Source organism: Syngnathoides biaculeatus, chromosome 17, assembly GCF_019802595.1.
Source record: "Syngnathoides biaculeatus isolate LvHL_M chromosome 17, ASM1980259v1, whole genome shotgun sequence".
NCBI classification, from domain to species: domain Eukaryota; kingdom Metazoa; phylum Chordata; class Actinopteri; order Syngnathiformes; family Syngnathidae; genus Syngnathoides; species Syngnathoides biaculeatus.
The window spans coordinates 21,287,458-21,306,455 of record NC_084656.1 but is presented as its reverse complement, the minus strand read 5'-3'; the positions used below and the strand labels follow the sequence as shown (position 1 = coordinate 21,306,455).

General features: G+C 46.1%; 1 protein-coding gene across 8 annotated transcripts in view; it reads right to left on the bottom strand.

Moving 5' to 3' along the window:
* fibcd1b (fibrinogen C domain containing 1b) overlaps positions 1–18,998 on the bottom strand; it is a 103,409-nt gene that overhangs the window by 74,591 nt on the left and 9,820 nt on the right. Inside the window, exons 1-3 of one of the 8 annotated variants that reach the window (XM_061801766.1) lie at positions 3,644–3,661; positions 861–958; positions 324–407 (exon numbers count right to left, since the gene is read on the bottom strand). The exons of 1 other annotated variant lie outside the window; for it this stretch is intronic. In XM_061801766.1, coding sequence (XP_061657750.1) covers positions 324–335 — 12 coding nt within the window. In that variant the 5' untranslated portion in view covers positions 336–407; positions 861–958; positions 3,644–3,661. Of the gene's footprint in view, positions 1–323; positions 408–860; positions 959–3,201; positions 3,256–3,287; positions 3,310–3,374; positions 3,446–3,467; positions 3,496–3,643; positions 3,662–18,998 lie in introns of those variants that run through there. 6 more of the 8 variants (XM_061801767.1, XM_061801769.1, XM_061801765.1 and 3 more) reach the window with 6 other exon arrangements.

The following is an 18,998-nucleotide window of genomic DNA, read 5'->3' as shown; positions in this document are numbered from 1 at the left end:
CCGCAAAAATTTGGGAACTAGCTTAGCTTAGCGGCGAGAGAAAGAAAAATGGAAACGAATGCGACAATATGAAAAGCATTTTTATGATACTTTCGTGGCATTGATCTGACTGAACGCTTTGATTTGTGGTGATGACATCATCGTTTGTTTTGCCGCCGTCGTCAATCGGACGACGTCTACAATTCTGTCAAATCTTCGAACTTTGTACGATGTCGAAGATAAAAACGGACGCGGCGAGATCGAAAAACAAACGGCGGACGTTTTAGTCTGCAGCGCGGTCGGGCGGCCCGTCGTGGCAACGGAGACGCCGGGGGTTGACTTACCTTGGCCGGCATCTCCCGGGCGCTTTCCGAGTCGGACCAGCGATGTTTGAGCTGCGAGGAGGTGGGAACGCGCTCGCAGAACGTCTGCACGGGACAAACACACATCATTGGTCGCCTGTCGTTGTGGTGCTTTCGCGAATTAAGCTAACGCTAACGTCAGGATTTGATGAGCTGCTGCGCATTGTTAGCCTCGTTAGCTGCCGCGGCGGATAAGGTAAGATAACTTGGTTTGGTAATGTTCGCAATTGCCCTACGGAGAGAAGAATCTCGCGAGCTTCCGCTTACGACACAGGCTAAACGTGGCGCCTTGGACAATATTTAGTCATGACTGCATAATTTCCTCAGGTCTGTTCTGTAGCTTGATGTGTCCTTGAGTGATATCGCGCGTCTCTGCACGTAGGCTAACCTTGCTGAACTGTATACTAGAAACTTTGTCGTAATAAATTGGGCTTAGAAATGCGCTAGTTGATACCAGCTAGAATCGGTACAGACAGAAATTCTTTGTCTAGTGGAAAGTGCCACAGGTTCGATACCCACCGTCGTCCCCCCCTTCCGACAAGACAAAAGATGTGCGTTCTCTCTCTGTACCTTTGCACTCGTGAGCTCCTGCCTAACTCATAAGTGCCCGGAATATTCTGCAAGTAAAAAAGAAACTTGTTCATCGTCTCCAGGTTGTATTTGGATAACCGACATTCTCACTACCCGAAATGAAACGAACACGCCGAGGAAAAAAAAAAACAACCAAAAAAACAAACAAAAAAAAAAAAAAAAACAAAAACGCTCGTCTCTCGGTCGTGATCAAAACTCGTTGAAAAAGCATTCCGACAAATTTGCTGGGTACATGTGCGCAAAAAAGAACACGAACGCGTACAGACATATTTGTGACGATTCAACTGAAAATGTGCGCGAGATTAAATGTCGCACGGCGGTTTTTTTTTTTTTTTAGAAAGCAAAAACTGCTGACGCGCATGACCCAAAAGTAATACTTTTCCAAAAGTCATCCGTTCTCATTAGCATAATGCGTTCCAATAACATCGCCGGCGTTAACATTTGCTACCGCGTCCATCTGGCAGTTTATCGGTCATTTTAATTGGTCATTATATTTGTTTTACCGTTGTTTCTTCTTCATTTTTTTTCATGAACCCTATTGTGTCCGGGAAGCCTTGTAAAATATGCGCTATGATATGAACCGTTTCTTTTCCGCGCGGCACACTGCGACGGCCTTGCGGCGGAGCGCCGTCGATCGCGGGATTGAATGCAAAAAAAAAATAATAATAATAAGCGCCTCGTGAAGAGCTCTCGGAGCATCTTTTCGCCCTTCCGTGCGCGCGGGAAAATAATTGTGAAAGAGCAATTATGTCTCCGGCATGTTCCGTAACCATAAACAGACATGAATGCCGCGCTGGAAAACGCTCAATTATAAATCATAATGCGGACTCAAAAGCCCACAAGCGTATACTTGTCCGCTTCAATGTGATCATGCTAACGTTACCAGGTGACGTCCCTGACGTGACGAAAAACAAGCCAACGCGAACTAACATAAAAATCGCCATGGAAATGAAAAAAAATGTGTAACAAATTAAATTCATTGATTACTTTCAGAGGTAATTTCAATTGAAAATAATCATTTCAATCTACAACCAAACAAAATGTTCAAAACGACATCATAAACATTTCTAGACTTCATTTAGCTTGATAAACTTCACAGATATTAAAAATAATTCGTTTAATCAGATTAGCACAAAAGTATCGAGCGCTTGCTCCCCACACCCGAAAAATGAAATGTTGAAAAACAAAATAAAAACCTAAACTGGAATAAAACCATGATGTAAATATTGGCCCAGGAACTTGATTCAGAGGTCATTTCAATTGAAAATAATCATTTCAATCTACAACCAAATAAAGTGGGAAAAACGGCATCATAAACACTTCTAGACTTTAATGCGTTCATTTAGCTTGCTAAACTTCACAGATATTAAAAAAAATTCGTTTAATCAGATTAGCACAAAAGTATCGAGCGCTTGCTCCGCACACCCGAAAAATGAAATGTTGACAAACAAAATAAAAACCTAAACTGGAATAAAACCATGATGTAAATATTGGCCCAGGAACTTGATTCAGAGGTCATTTCAATTGAAAATAATCATTTCAATCTACAACCAAATAAAGTGGGAAAAACGGCATCATAAACATCAATTGAAAATAATCATTTCAATCTACAACCAAATAAAGGGTTAAAAACAGCCTCATAGACGTTTCTAGACTTTAACCGATTCATTTAGCTTGCTAAACTTAACCCGAAAATGAAAATAATTAGCACAAAAGTATCGACGCTTGCTCCGCACACCCGAAAAATGAAATGTTGAAAAAATTTCAATTCTATTATTATTATTATTATTATTCTAAAAGACTTTAGCGAAATAATGTCGCAGGAACTTTATAAAAAAATGACAATTTTGAGTCTTATAAACAAAGTAATAAGAAGTCAGGAGACTACGCTAACAACGCTGATCAACTTCTACAGATCCGGCTTGGACAACCCTCCCGACCTACTGAGGCACGAGTCGGTTGGGCAGCCGTGCTGCGAAGTACCGGAGGAGCCGGTGATCGGGTATACACTACTACAGCGCGGGACTACCGCGCCGAGCCAGCGGAATCGGGTACAAAAAAAAAAAAATAACTCGTCCCACTCTGGGCGCTTAATTTCTTCCCGATTCCATCTGGGAAAATGTCGCAGAAGATCTTCTCCATCAGACTTTGGCGGATTAAAAACGGAAGTGCCGATTGCTGCTTGTGTCGCTTCGCGCCAACTGCAAAACCGATCAGCTGTTTTTCTACTGGTTCAGGTAGTTGCAGAACTGCAGTATTTGTAAAGTACCGAAAAAGAACAGAGGCCCGTCGAAAAAGTGCCTGTTGCTACCGCGAGATGCCAACGCGCAAAGGAACGCTGGAATAGTTTCGCACCTGCCGACGCTAAGCTAACCCCGTGCGTCTGCGGTGCCCCCCCCCGCCGAAAAACACTTTCTGTCCGACGTCGCGGAGGATTCACACCTAACGGGGAAAAAAGTGTCATCTTTGGCGCGTCCCCATTGAAATGCGATGCAGCCCAGTGGGTCTCGGGCGCAGCTGTGACCGAACGCGTACGTGCGGATTTTGTTAATGAGCAAACGCGCGAGCGGCGCGTTCGCACACGAAGAGCGCCGGGATTGCTTTCAGGTGTCGTCCTTGGACTTGAACCGCGCGCGAGGTGCGTTTAATCCGACTGTTCGCTAAGATTGCGGAGCGCGCGGGCGGCTGGGGAAGGCTTTGCGCAAGCTAACCAGTGGGCTGAGTAATTATTCAACGCGGCGGGGCCGAGCGGCGCGGCATACATTCTAAACGGAATTGCGGATTTGACGCGTGTTGCGGTGAATCAACTCCCGAACTGCTATTCGAGCCCGGGGATCCATTTGTACTGCGAAACACTCGACTAATATTGTAACGGTGTAGTACAAGTACAGGATGCAGTGGACTACATTCCAAAATGGATTCCTGTCAAGGATTGGATTCATATTTTTCGTGTGGCGAAATGCTTTATACGTGTGTGTTGCATTGCGTTGACCTTTAAACTGGTATTCTTGCCGACGATACGGTTTGAGAACTACTGCTCCAAAAACTCAATACTCAGTGTAGTACAAAAAAACGACAAGCGGTACAAATGCTCCCAACTCGCGGTACGTGAAGGAATTAGCACCGCCGGAGCTCGCTCGTCAGACTCCGCGTCGTTCCCGTCTCGAATATTAAATTACGGCCACAGGTTCAAATCTGTACGGAAGTATTCCTGCGTATTCCCGATCAATCGATACTTGCATTTCTTCATCAGGTGAGGATAAGTCCGAGAAATTAGCGCTGGCCATGATTGTGTCCCGTGTAATCGAGCCATTGGTGCCGCACGTGGCTCGCCAAAATGGCGGCGCCCCCGGAAATTCACGATTGTCGAAAAAAATCTTCACAAAACGCCGTGAAATGAAAGCGGATTGACCTCATATTTTCAAAACACAGTTCATATTACGTGACCTATTGGATACGTCGTTAATCCAAATCACCGGAATTTCCCTTTCAATGCATAATTCATTTCCCAATATTTCAGTACGGCGCTAATAGCTAATGTTCAAACTATGCAAAGTGTTACAGTGGCTTACAATAATGTCACTAAATTCAAATTTTAAATATGAATGATCAGTGTTTTAATAATAGTCACTCGAGTGATTTTTTTTGAGGCGGTACTTGATGGAAAAGGTTTAAATTATTGTCTTAAACCTGGAAGTGGAAAAAAAATGGAAGTATATTCACAGGTAGAGTTTTTTCGTCACTGGCATTTGCCAGTTCGTTGCCTCGCGTTAGCGAGTTGCATTCACTGCCCGTGGGACTCTCCGCGTCTACGTGTCAGTTAGAGTAACCCCAGTCACGGCGATTCTGTGCCTTTAAGTTTGATCCTGTCTTGTTGAGTTAGTTAGCACGTCTTTTAGATCCCGCCTAGCCTAGCGTATCTGCGCCGCCGCCTTGTCGGACCGCTGCACGCCGTGCATGACCCGGTTTCCGGGACAAACCACATTGAACATTGTGCCCGCGCCTCGAAGTGCTGCGTTTGGGTCCGAGGTTCGTGACAGATAGGGTCGGTATATAAAAAGCTTCATTCGCCACGTCGGTTTTAACACCGAAATGAAACCGACCGCAACGCACGCAAGGAGCTGGACCTTCAAAATAAAACGGCATGCGGAGGGGGAGGAGGAAGAAGAGTCGAAGCGCGGGGGGGGGGGGGGAGACCTGCAGGAGATGAGCTCAATCCTAGCCGACAAATCACCTGCTCCTCTCTCCACTGCCTGTCCTTGGAGCTCACCATGCAATCGGTGAAGTGAGTCCGTCACCCACATTGTCCCAATGACGGACCGGCGCGCCTTTGCACACAAACACACAAGAACTGCTGCTGTCAAGCGCACAATCATCCGTTAGCGTGTTGGAGCGTTCGCGTTGAACTGAAATAAAGGTTAGAGGGTTGTTGTTGTCGTCCCCCCCCCCCAAAAAAAAAAAAAAAAAAACCCTAACCGCCCCCCCCCCCCTCCCTCCCTCCCTCCCTCCCTCCCTCCCGGTTTTGAGACATTAAATACGACGCCGGGCCACACAAATAAACTTAACTTGTCCTGACTGGGAAATTAAACTTTCATACAAGCAATGACCTCAGGAAAAATAAAAATTAAAAAAAAAAAAGGGGGGGGGGGGGCCGCAGTGGCGAAGTCGAGTCGCATAAAAATGCAGAAACAAAAAAAAAAAAAAACCAAATAAACAACGCGAGCATCGGGATGCATTCACGTCAGCGTTTATTCTCGTAAAGGGAGGATCGTGTTTCTTAGGAACAACATACCAAATAATTTTTGGGCCAATTTGCGGCGGAGAGTTGCAGTAATAAATCGAGAAAAATATGTTTTTTCTGTGTCCGCTGAATAATGAGGAAAGAGTTTTCGTTGACAGCGACTCAGAACAGAGCGTACAACCAGAACTTAACTGTGAACAATGAGCCGCATGCTGCATCACCGAGTCTCAATTTGTCTCACTTGCATAATTCACCGCAGTTCACCAAAAATGTATTTCATTTTTTTGTTCAGTGTAGCAGTTCCCATTGATTGTCATTCTTTTATACGTTAATATATTCATATTTACTCCATACCACCTGTTGTAGTTTTGGCTTCACATCATGTTATATGATAATATGTATTCCTTAACGTCCTCTTCTGTTGAGATTATGATTTTTTTTAAATAATTTAGCAGCACATATTGTGTTTTGTTTACGAGGCGATATATTCATATTCATATTTAAAAGTGAGCATCTTCACTTTTATCGTCTTGAATAGTCAGTTGTTTTTTTTTTTTATTTAGTCATATTGTTTTACAAAGCACTAAATATTATTCAAGTTCAACGTTTACAAAGAGTAAATAATTAGTTATGAAAACAAATGAATATTTAATGTAAATGCAATAAAATTGTGCTGCATAAGCTCATGAAAAAAATATTTTGAATGTGATGCGTGGGTTGATAATGAATTCCCTTCAAAATAAAACAAACATAGTAATGGCCAAATTAAATTACATTATTCACATTACATTAATTTATGAAAATACAAGGACATGAAAATTAATACTACTCAAAGTTCTTCCTATGATTGAGACAAAAACATTATTAATATTTTTGTTAACACGGTTTTGTTAAAAATTCAAAAAGAAGTCAAACTATTAAATTGAATTGAGAATGAATAACGGCCCAAAATACAAATATTGTGATGCCCCCCCCCCAAAAAAAAAAATAATCATACAATTCTCACTTAGAATTCATCACAACTTTGTGCCAAAAAAATTGAAATAAAATAGAGCACCCGATAAATGATGTGAACGAGGAGGTTATTGCTCTTTATTAATATTATCAAGAAAAAACGTTATGCCTAATTGGTCCTGTGGACTACCATGTACTACGTGTACTACTATGTGGTTATTTTTGAAATAAAATAAGAAGCTAACAAAAACTCATATAATTGCCCATCAGATATCAAAGCACTTTTGCGCGGAACGGATGACGGAGAGGCTAACATTTGCTTTCGTTAAATATTGAACAACACGTTTGTCATCCGGGGGAGGGAAAGCCCAGGTGCTTGAGCGCCACTCAGCGTCCACCCGTGCACGTGCCTGCACGCCGTCACTTTCGGCGCAAACGCACACAGGAAACACACCGCGGACGCACAACAGACGGGCGGGGCCAAAAAAGATGGAGAAGACGTTAACGTACGTAACAATGTTATGATAAGAGCGATGATGAAGGTGTGGGTATGTGGGTGGGCGGGCGGGACGTGCCGCAGTGCAGCCACCTCGCAGATTGCCGCCCGGGGCGAGAGGGCGGTCGCGTTTGTGCGAGCGGTGCTATTTGTCTTTGTCGACGTTTTTTTTTTTTTGGTGTGTGCGCGCCCGAGTTAGTGGGAAGACTTGTTGACGCCGTGACCTTGGCCGGCAAGGAGATCCAATTTTGATGCTGACGGCACGCAACAAATATGCTGTCTGCTCTTTTACTCATATTCATGTGTGCGTGTGTTGATGTGTTTGCGTATACGTGTGCATGCGCCCTAGCTAGCGCGTGCCTGAACGCTATCGGGTGCTAAGTGCTCGGTGTTTGCTCCCCGTCTCCACCGCCCCAAGGGGAAGTCTTGCTACAGCGTTTCAGGGGTCTTCTCAGGTCCCAAAGTCAGAAGCCAACTTTTTTTTTTTTTTTTTTTTTTTTATATAATCCCCCCCCCCACCCCCGCCGTACGCACAAAGAAGGGTGGCCAAACGATGGAATGATCGCAGGTTTCCAGCTAACGGACCCGTCATGACCATCACCTTCTGGTCAACGTCCTCTGAACATTTCAATCGTTTGATTTTTCAGCGTTCTCAAACGCGGATGACGCATCTGCCGTGTGATTAACGTGCGTCTGACGCGCGACTTGACGTGCGTCTAACGCACGAGAAGCGTGTAACGGCGACCAAATAAAGTACCCCTAAAAACCATTAGCGCGCGTGCGAGCGATTCGTCGACGTTAGACGAGCGTGTTGAGCGTGTGACTAAACGGGTGAATAACGACAGAATAGCCGTTTTGCTGGCGTGTCATTTTTACAGTGGAACGGGAACGAAAACGTTGGAAATTTCGTACTCGCTTCAGTTGTTCTCGTGAGTTCGAACAGACAAAAAGGTGGTGTGCGGACTTCAGCAACTAGCGCTGCAGGTAAGAATGCAAAGCGTCGGTTTATACACCCGGACGCATGGACGTTCGGGAAACGCACGAATGACGCTCGACGCGCTCCAAACGACGTTCGTTCGACTTTAGTTACACGCTGCGCGCGCTACGGGATTGTTCGGCGGTCGTCGACAGGTCGCCAGTGAGTCGTTCGCTGCACAGCAAACGATTAAGTAACAACCAAGTAACGCTACTGTAACGACTAGCTAACGATAGCCAAGCGCGCGTAACGCTCGGCGGCGAACGTTAGTAAAAGGTTCCACGAACGTTCTGCAGCGTTTAAAATTAAACGTTGATGAACGCTGGTCTCGGTGACAACTTTTGTGCGTGTTCAAAACCCTTTTTCCGGACCGGCGTTCTCCGCCGATTCCCGGCGACGTTATTGACGTTCACTGGCGTTCAAACGACGCTCTTCTGGCGCTATCCCGGCGACCACGGGCGACAACCAACGTTTCCAGAACGTCATGGTGTGACCGGGCCATAACTATCAAACAAGCTCACTGCCTTGACTTGATTTTTAATATTTTTTAACTGTTGCTCGTAGTAGATTTTTTTTTTTTCCCCCAGTGTTGCTCAAATTGTGACAAACATCATTTAAATAAAAAAAAAAAAAAAAAGACATCTTGCGAAAAAAAAAACAAAGAAAGATGGCGGAGTTAGCGATGCATTCGCGTGACGGAGGACACAACGCTTTCCGAGGATGACAAGCGAGCCCAGCGGAGGATTCGAGCGAACCGAACAAAATCGCACCCGGGGGCGCTTCGGATCCCGGCCGGAGAAATTTACGACGCTCCATCTGGCGTTCCCGATGTTTCCAATCAGTCAAAACGGGCGAAGTCGTCGCCCGTCGCCGTAAATCCAACTGCCTGGGGACGCCCGGCACCTCCCCTGTCATTAGCGTCGTCTTTGAATTGTGCCAGCGCTCACAACTTCTCAAGTGTATGCAATATGTTGTCATTTTCAAATATGTCCTGGCTATTTTAAAACTCATAAACTTACCAATTAACGTGCATATTTGACTTCTAAAGCCGTCAATGGCAGTCAACGCTCTTAAAGAAGCAACAAGACGCACATGAATGGCACATTCAGAGTGAGCGGTGCCAAGTCATCCATTTTCCTAGCCGCTTATTAAAAATGTTGTTGTTTTTTTCAATTTTGATGACATTTTTGTAACATACCGCTGACGGTACACACAAAATCACCAAATTAAATGGTTAAACTGTACATGTTATAGCGGACGATTCGTTACCGACGTATCCATCCACTTTCTTTTGCCGCTTATCCTCACAAGGAGCGCCGGAGGCTATCCCAGCTGTCGACGGGGCAGGGAGCGGGGGTACGCCCTGAACCGGTCGCCGGCCAATCGCAGGGCACATCGAGACAAACAGTCGCACTCAGAAATCACACCGACGGGCAATTTAGAGTGTCCAATTGATTTTGCGTGTTTTTTGGGATGTGGGAGGAAAGCGGAGTGCTCACCCGGAGAAAAGCCACGCAGGTACAAGGGAGAACATGCAAACTCCACAAAGACGGGTCCGGGATTGAACCGGGGACCTCGGAACCGTGAGGCCAACGCCTACAAGCATTTAACTTTATCTCCCGGCAACTTCGACATTCACGCTAAAACGGGTCAGATTACGAAGAAAACGTATCTCAGCGCCTTTGATCGTAAAATTATTTGCAGCCACAAAAATATTCAGGTGAAAGTTATTCATTTGTTTAATTTCGCACTTGATTGATGGTCGGGCACACCGCGGACAAGTACGGCAAATTGCGTACACGTGATTAAAAATGTTCCATTATTCGTCCTGCGTAAAATGCAAAGAGAATCCGCGACGTCGTATTAATTTCAGCCGGGATGCCCATTTATCGTCATCTCGTTCATAAAGCGGCGCAATCAAATCCGCCGCCATTTCGGACGCTCGCGTTCCACACAAGAGACAATGACGCGGGTCACTTTCAGAGGATTGCAAAAAAAAAAAAAAAAAAAAAAAAAGCGTGGGGGGCGGAAGGGGTTGGGGGGGGGGACTGACGAGAACGAAATAAGTTGCAAAGCAGAAAGCTGGCATGGATTTTTTTCTTTTATTTTTTTTTTTTCATTTTTTTCCCCCCACCGACCAAGACATAGCGGGAACCACTTAGAGGCTTTTTTTTTTTTTTTTTTTTTTTTTTTTTTGACGGGACCTTCTTCTGGAGTTACGAGATAAAACCACTTAAAACAGGACAGGACACTCAGGCAGAGCCCGAGTGGGGGGCGGCGGCGGCGGTGGGCAGGGAATGAAAGTCTTCTTTGTTGGTGTGTGAAAAAGGGGGAAGCTCGCGAGGCAGCAATTAAGACTCGCTGAGAATGTAATTATTTTTCCCCCCGACCCGCCAGCGGGCTTCTCCGGCAACGCGGCGAGTGACGATCGCCGCACTCAGCAGATTTACGAGGGGCGCGAGTCGCTCGTTGGGCAAACGTTGAAGCGAGACGGGAGGGGGGGGGGGGGAGGGTGTCCCGATCGGGGACGTTCGGCCGGGTCAAAGTTGACCCGTTTTGCCGTTTGACAGCGACGGAACTACGCCGATTGTTGTTCTTTCACACTAAGATGTCATAAAGGGAGTCAAAAATGCACAAACATGAAAGTTGTGCTCAGGGCAAAGCAATGACAGAATTGAAGAACGATGTTGAAAGGAGTTGAGGAGCTCTATTTAGACAAAAGTAGGCCTTTGCTGCCAACTTGTGGCATCATTAAGAAATCACGTTATGAACAGACTCTTCAAGATGACTTTATAATGCAATGACTTTTACAGCATGAAGCCGACTAATCGCTGATCACATTTTTAGCATCCTGTCTTCCAATTGGCTGAATTTACTGAGGCTAGCAAAGCACGTGCTAGCCGTCGCTGTCGAAAGTTAATTAAGTGAACGCACTGTGGAGCGGCAAAATCTCCGACCAACAAGTCCAGGCAGTCTGCGCCGGGTGCGCTGCCGAGATTGCGGACGGCTAAAGCCGTTAGCCTCGCGTGCCGCTCGCTTTAGCTAGTCTGAACCGGCTCTGAAGGTTTTCAAGAGTGCGCTTGAGACATTTCCGAGAATTATCTGTGCATCCACCATCTTCACGGAGGTTACCAGACCAACGTGCACCTGTTGGACTTCGAAGTCCAGACGCCCGTGGAAGACCAGAGACCCCGCATCCGATCCCACGATTGTGAAACCAGAGGCCCACGTGAACCCACATGAGACGGAGGCGCACTTAAGAGCCATTCGAGCAGGAAGCCATTTATCATCCCCGGAAGATCAGATTGCCACTCGGAGGGACCCGAGAGTCCGAGAGTCCCTCCGAGTGAACCATTTCATAGGATAAACCACTTTGCACCTTGTCGGCGCTTTTCCCCGGGAGTCCGGGTCAGCCCAAATCCATGAGAAATTCATCAGTGTGTGTGCGTGTCCCCGTGGTTCTTTGCGCGTACGTGTGATCCCCGCCGCAGAGCCGCCCTAAATTTCAACGTCCCAACCCGTAAACCTCCGAGATCTGACCTGCGACCGGGCTCACGGCCGACTTCTAATTGCGACGGGAAACGGACGCCGGGATGATTATTCTGCCCGATCTGTTGCCGTGGCGCCCGGCGTTGACGGTTTCGCCCTCCCGGGATTATCGCAGTACATCATCGCTTTAATCTCCTCTTTAACCCCTTCAATCGGGCGCTTCCGCCCCCGCTGCGAGACCCCCATCCCCCCCCCCCCCCCGTACCCTTCCGCTAGGCGACATATGGCCGCCGACACGCACCGCTAGTGCACCAGATTTGATTGGATCCTGCGCCGTCGTCCGGTGGCGGTACGGTAATCCGCTGGATGCGGTTTTATGCGGAACCGACTCACAAATCCAGTTTGGGGGCTGGTTCCGAAACGTCATACGATGTCACATCATAGAGTCGGAGCGCTAGCTAAACACGAAAGAAGTACAGCGGGTTGGGGAGGAGCCACGTTTAGCCAGGGTTGCGAGTGGACGTTACGGCTCATCAAATCACTGCCAGGCCGTTTATTTTTAACAGCAATGTCGCAAAATGAGATAAAATATCTCAAATCAATGCAAAAAAAAAAAAAAAAAAAAAAAGCTCGTTCTTCGTCTGCCGAGATTTTGGGGTTTTTGCGTACGCGAGCAAGTGCAATTCACCCGCTTCGAGCATATTTTATGGATTCAAATCTTGACAATTTCCTGAAATTTGTGTGATGTTTACTTTGACAGTAAACTTTCACCGGGAGTGGCAAAAAAATGGCTTGAAGTTTTTGTGCTAATATATCTCTTGATTCATCTTTCCTTCATTTCATTCCCGTTTTGTTTTTTTAAGGCCGCTTTTTGCAGTAGGCGGCAGAGCTCCGAGTTAACCTGCAACGCTGATAAAGACGTTTTTAAAAAAAAAAAAAAAAAAAAGGAAAATCGGATATAGACGTCGCGTCGCTCACGGTTGCGAGGCGTCACGATCGGGCGGGGGGAAAAAAAATCGTTGAAAACGTAATTAGAAGGAGAAGATAACGACGGAGAAGGAGTTCGTTGTCTCGGAAGGGGAACGTTCGATTTCGAGAGGTTCGACCGTCAAAATTCTGCCGACGCGCATGTAAAGAAGTGCGATGAGAAATGGCTTTTGAAACAAATCAATGCTGAACATTCATATTTTACCATTGGAAAGTACATACATGAACACGTCGCCGCCAGAAATTGGCATCTGGGACTTAATTTTCCCACCCAGAAATTGTGGGGTTGAGATCAGAGTTTCATACTTAAAAATTTACATTATCATTATCTTTCCACACGCAAAAAAAAAAAAAAAAATGCTTGAGTCATAATTTAAGATTTCGTCTGTGATTGGAGTAAATTTCAAATTTAGAAGCAATTAAAAAAAAAAATGCTTCTTGAGGCTTTTTTTTTTTTTTGTGAGACAAGTTTCCCAAATTTAATCTTGCTGATTTCAAAGGGGTTGGTTCTCCCAAAAAAATAAATAATAATAAAAAAATGAAAAAAAAAATGGGGGCTATGATTAGACTCCTGTGTTTCATGGCAATTTATCAAACTCCACACAGAATAACAAACTAAAATGCTTTGAAATTTTATTTTAAAAATATATTTCTGGAACAAATTCATCTTTCAGAAAACCAGGAAGTGCCCAAAATGAGCATAAAATGGGCGGTTGCAAACCAAAATTTTTTTTTTGGGGGGAGCGGTGGTCAATTCGTGATAGGCACGATTGCCAAATTTAATGTCGCTAAATGAAACTTTCCGGGGCAGAATTTTCGGAAACCCCGAAGTGACACTTTCCGGTTTTGGTGCGATCCGTCAAACTTGTCAGCTAGGCTCCGCCCCCGCGCAATGACAAAAAAATTAAACTCCGTTGTTGATTATGCGTGCTTCAAATTTAGTCGCAATAAGACAAAGAGTGGTGGCGGGGGGGCATCCGGAGATCCATTTTCTGAGCCGGTTATCCTCACAAGGGTCGCGGGAGTGCTGGAAGCAATACGCCAGGAGGCGGGGTACACCCTGAACCGGTTGCCAGCCAATCGACGAGCACAGTGGCACTCGCGATCACACCTACGGGCAATTTAGAGTCTCCAACAAGCCAACGTTTTTGGGGACGCGGGAGGAAACCCGAGTGGCCACCCGGAGAAAAGCCACGGAGGCGGGGCCGGGATTTGAACTCCAAGTAGCCAATTAAAAAGTTTGGCAAAATGTGGAATTTCTTGCCAGCAGGACACTTGGAAATGACCCTTAAACGCATATAGAAGGCGAGGTGGGGGGGGGCGGACTCCTCCCCCCTCAAAGTCGTCATCGTCCCTCCCCCTCCCCCATCCGTCCGTCTCCGGGACGGCGAGAGAGTCGCTCTCCATCTCGGGAGCGCCGGCGATAAATCGATAGCGGCTGAAGGGGGCCGCGGGAGGCGCGTTGAGCCCGATTGATTTCTTACGTTAACACATCGCGGACGGCTCGGCGAACAATCGGCGGGCCGGAGGAGGGGCCTGGAGAGGGTTTTTTTTTTTAAACGCATAAAAAAGGAAAAATAAAATTAAAAAAAAAAAAAAAAAGAAGAAGAAGAAAGGAACAATTTGCCAGCAATTACACGGCAATTACAGCCCGGGCGACGTACACTTGACATTCTCTGTGTGCGCACTGTAACTGCTGACTCGGGCGGACGTCCGACGCCGCTCGCTCGCTCGCTCGTTCGATTCCCGTCCTTCGCACAGCTTCATGCATTAGTCGCGGCGCGCGGGAGGGAGATTTGACTGGCAGACAAACGGGATGCGGAACGGGACGGGAATGATTGACGGCTTCGCCGGTAAAAAAAAAAAAAAAAAAAAAAAAAATTCCGAGTTTCGGTGCAGGCGAAATGGGCCGACGTGCGGCTGCGTTGGGACTGAAAATGTATTAAAATGAATATATATATATTTTTTTTTTTTTCTCATGGTGGCACGGTGACTCAGCTGGTAAAAGAGTTGGACATTTTCACTTAGCGGTAAATCCCATTTCTGTCCCAGATAGACCAACAAATTAGGATGAAGAAAAAACAAAACAAAAATGAAGATTTTTGGCTCGGGGCGGCCATTTTACATTCCCGGGTGTCCTCCGATCCCATCAATTCATATTAATTCCCGTGGAGGCCAGAAATAAATAAATAAATAACAACCCCGCGACCCTCGTGAGGATAAGCGGCAAAGAAAATGGATGGATGGATAAACAATAATTAAATAAAATAAATAAACAGTGTCTCAGCTGGAGAGCGTTGGCCTCACAGGTCTGAGGTCCCGGGTTCAATCCCAGACCCGCCTGTGTGGAGTTTGCGCGTTCTCGCCGTCCATGCCCGCTTTGGCTTTTCTCCGGGTGGGCACTCCGGTTTTCCTCCCACGTCCCAAAAAACATGCAACATTAATTGGGCACTCTAAATTGCCCGTAGGTGTGATTGTGAGTCCGGCACTCCCCGTGACCCTCGTGAGGATAAGCGGCAAAGAAAATGAATGGATATTTTTCCTCATATGAGCAAATATGAAAGGTCCACTTGCATCTCGACACGCCATCGGGCCAGAGAGTCTTGGGGGACTAAATATCAGCGAGGAACTCTACAAGTGGGCTTTTTCGTCGACATTTTTTTCGTGAGGCCACTGCAACAAAAAAATTCGCCTAAAATTTCATTTATTGATTTTTTTTATTGAGATGACATTTTTGTAATATACCACTGACACACAAAATCACCAAATTCAATGCTTCAACTGTACAGTGGATGATTCGTTACCTATCCATCCATCCGTTTTCTTTTGCCGCTTATCCTCACAAGGGTCACAGGGAGCGGTGGACCCGATCCCAGCCGTCAACGGGCAGGAGACGGGGTCCACCCTGAACCGGTTGCCAGCCAATCCCAGGGCACAGGGAGACAAACAGACGCACTCACAATCTCACCTTGGGGCAATTTAAAGTGTCCAATCAAAATTAAAACCCATGCGGGCACAGGGGAGAACATGCAAACTCCACACACGTGAAGCTGGGATTGAACCTGGGTCCTCAGAACTGTGAGGCCAACGCTTTACCAGCTAAGTCACCGCGCCGCCCAAAAAACTGCTCCACGCAGGCTATTTTTTAAACGATTTGAGATTTTTTTTGAAACCCAGGAAGATGGCATTGGCCCCTTTAATGCAAGCCCAAGTAGAGCTGTCACCAATTGTTGAGTACGTTGCCCCCCGGAGGACTGGAGCAGAGCCGTCGCCGTGAGCGCGAGGAAATATCAGATTAGGAGTGCAGCGATCGACGGTGCGCCTTTTTATTTTCCCCCGCGTCGGCGTGCGTCGTCCGCGCCAGGTTTCACCCGTCAGCGTGCCTCGGAGATGCTATCCGCGTCGGCGTTATCGGTTTTCCCCGAGGACCCCGTCGCCCCGCACCCGCGTTGCGCGGCATCAGCAGAAAACGCTGACCTGCGCCCGGCTGCCATTTCCATATCCAATTTCATTGCGATTGCAGGGGGGGGGGGGGGGGGGGGGGGTGCAACGTCTCACCAGAGGAAACAAGGGAAATAGTAAATATGTTGCTTGTTTTTCAGCCGTAGCCGGGGGCGGGGGGGGGGGGGGGGGGCTTTTGCTCGTCGGGAATGATATGCTCGGGGAAAAAAAAAAAAAAAAAAAAACGTTTGCCAGCGCCGCTAATGAAAAACAAGCCCGGCGGTGCAAAAACGGCAGCGCTTCTGCTCCCGTTGCAAATGACGGAGATTTTTATTTTTCAGTGAAAATATGATCTCCTGCAAATTTGGAATGATATAAGTGTTGTTTTTATATGAAATGGGGGAGAAAAAAAAAACAAAAAAACCAAAAACAGCGGCAACGGTTGGCCACATACCTCGATTCGGGCAACAATGCGCGACCACAACAAATGGCAAACTGCTCGCAAACGCGTCCAACAATTTACGGCCGATTGATTTGCTCTGATTCGACTTCTTTGCTAAGCGGAAAAAAACAACAACGACAACAAAAAAATGCAGTAAACGCACAAACTACAAGGCGGGCGGAAACAAAAGAGTCCCCTTAAAGTGCTGATGAGCAACTAAAAACCGGGCGACGGCAAGAACACAGAAATGACTCCCAACAAAAGTACATAGTAGTACATTTTTAGGGTCCAACAATTAAAAAATTATTGATATTCAAATTGTAGTATTAGTACTATTAAGGGGAAAAATAGCAGACAAAGGTCTAAAAAAAAAAAAAGGCAGAAAACAATATATAAATCCCAAAAATGGCACTAAAATGATTCCAACTTCAAAGAATATTAGTTGACAAATTTAATTCTATTCTACTTCCTGTTTTACTTGTTGCCAGGCAGAATCAAAGAAGAAGAGAGCTAGCTAAAAACGTTCAATCGCAATTTTGAAATAACGACACAGACTTCCCTTTTTTTTTTTTTATGGGGGGAGGCGACGATGAAGAAATGTCGGCCGGGGAGACGCGAGCCCGTTTGTCTCGGCGATTTAATAAAAACAGCGGCAATAAATATCTCTTTTCGCGCGCCATTACCTTCGCTAGCTCGCGCTCCCCTTTTCAGCCACGGTCGACCTGAACGGCGACGCCGCAAATGGGATTTTCTCTTCATTTGGCCCAGTGAACCGTTCCGACCTGTCGATCACTCGTACAATAATAGCCAATCAGAGAGCCGCGTTGTCTTGACACGCCCCTCTCGCCGTATTGTCCCACAAGCAATGCTGGTTGTCAGTAGCGGGCGCTTGGAAAAGTTAATGTTATGAAGAAAATGGTCCTCAGAACGTGCAATTATGATGAAAGCTATCTTGCTAGCTTACAAGGGGCCCGCTTGATTCATTTTCCAAAACCTAAAACAGTTTAAGTACCTACGATGGATTCAGGCTAGCAGAAGAGCGCACGTACAACTAAATGTGGACAATATCAACAAACACAAGGCTGTATGTTCGAAGGTAAGCGAGGGAGAAGACATTGCGTCGCGATCTGTCCAAAATCTTAATTCCGCGTACATATCCTTGCGTGAAATATTCGATACCTCTCCGTAGAACTCTCTTGGACAAGTCCTACGCATTTGGCAAAAAAAACATACCGCAATATTATCTGGAATACGCGACAGAGAATCGACTTCAAACTTGTTCTGTTCAATCGCCATTTTCGAAGCTTGTGGGACATGGCTAAGGGGGCGGAGCTTAAGATAGCCACCGGAACGGTGCATTTCCTCGTCAGGAGTTTGCTCTAAAATGGCCGCTTCAGACCAAAATGGCCGACTTCCTGTTCAAATCCTCGAGACTTCTCCTCGGTGCTTCTGTTATGATCGACGCAATCTCACGTCGGAATGAGTTTCAGGGCATTACGTTGGGGACGGCGTCCATTTTGCGTTTTCTTTCCACGCCACTCGCATTCGGGGAGCTCCTCAAAAGGGCTCATCGCGAGCGAGTTCATCGAGACGCCGTTAAAGCGATGATGATGGCGTTTGACTGCGGCAAATTGCCCCATTTGGAGCGGCGAGGAGAAGCAATCCTGCGGCGGCGGGAAAGAAAGTTAAAGAGCAAAAAAAAAAAAAAAAAAAGAAAAAAAGCTCGCCGTGATGACACAAAAGAGCCGCCGCCGCCGCCGCCGTTCGGCAAACAATGGGGCAGATGCCAAAGTCCCGACGTCAACAGATGCTGTGGCGCGAATTATTCCGCCGCAATTGTCCTGCAAAAAAAAAAAAAAAACGCAAACTCGCGTTCTTCTGCTCCAGATCCGGCCGCATGATTAACGCCCGATTACACGGATCGTCCGTGATTCGCTGGATCTAATTAATTCCCTTATTAGTTACTAGCGTTGACCCCACTGCCCCCACCTCCGCTCCCCAACCTTTACCATATCTAATTTAACTTGAACAAAAACAGGCTCGGAATTAAAAAAAAAAAAAAAAAAAAATCAACGCGGTCATGCGCGTTGTCATTTTAGTCGCTCAAAAACAAATGTGCTCAAAAGTAAGCGGTCTACGTGTATTAAAAGTGAAATAATGCGACGCCATTTGTCCTCATTAGCTAAAATGAGAGCGCGACGCTGCTAGCCTGATCTGTGCTAATCTTAACCAGCTAAGCTAACAGAGCTAAGCACATGTCCCGGCTTTATTTTTATTCCTTTCTAAACAACAACGTCAACCCACATCGGCGCAGGCGCTGAATAAATTTGTCAAAAAGGATCAGGAAAAAAAAAAAAAAAAAATGAAAAAAAAATCCCAGCATGCTGTGCACGTTAGCCAAAACGTTTTTTGTTTGTTTGTTTTTGTTGTTACAAATCGCTAGATAGATAGATAGATAGATAGATAGATAGATAGATAGATAGATAGATAGATAGATAGATAGATAGATAGATAGATAGATAGATAGATAGATAGATAGA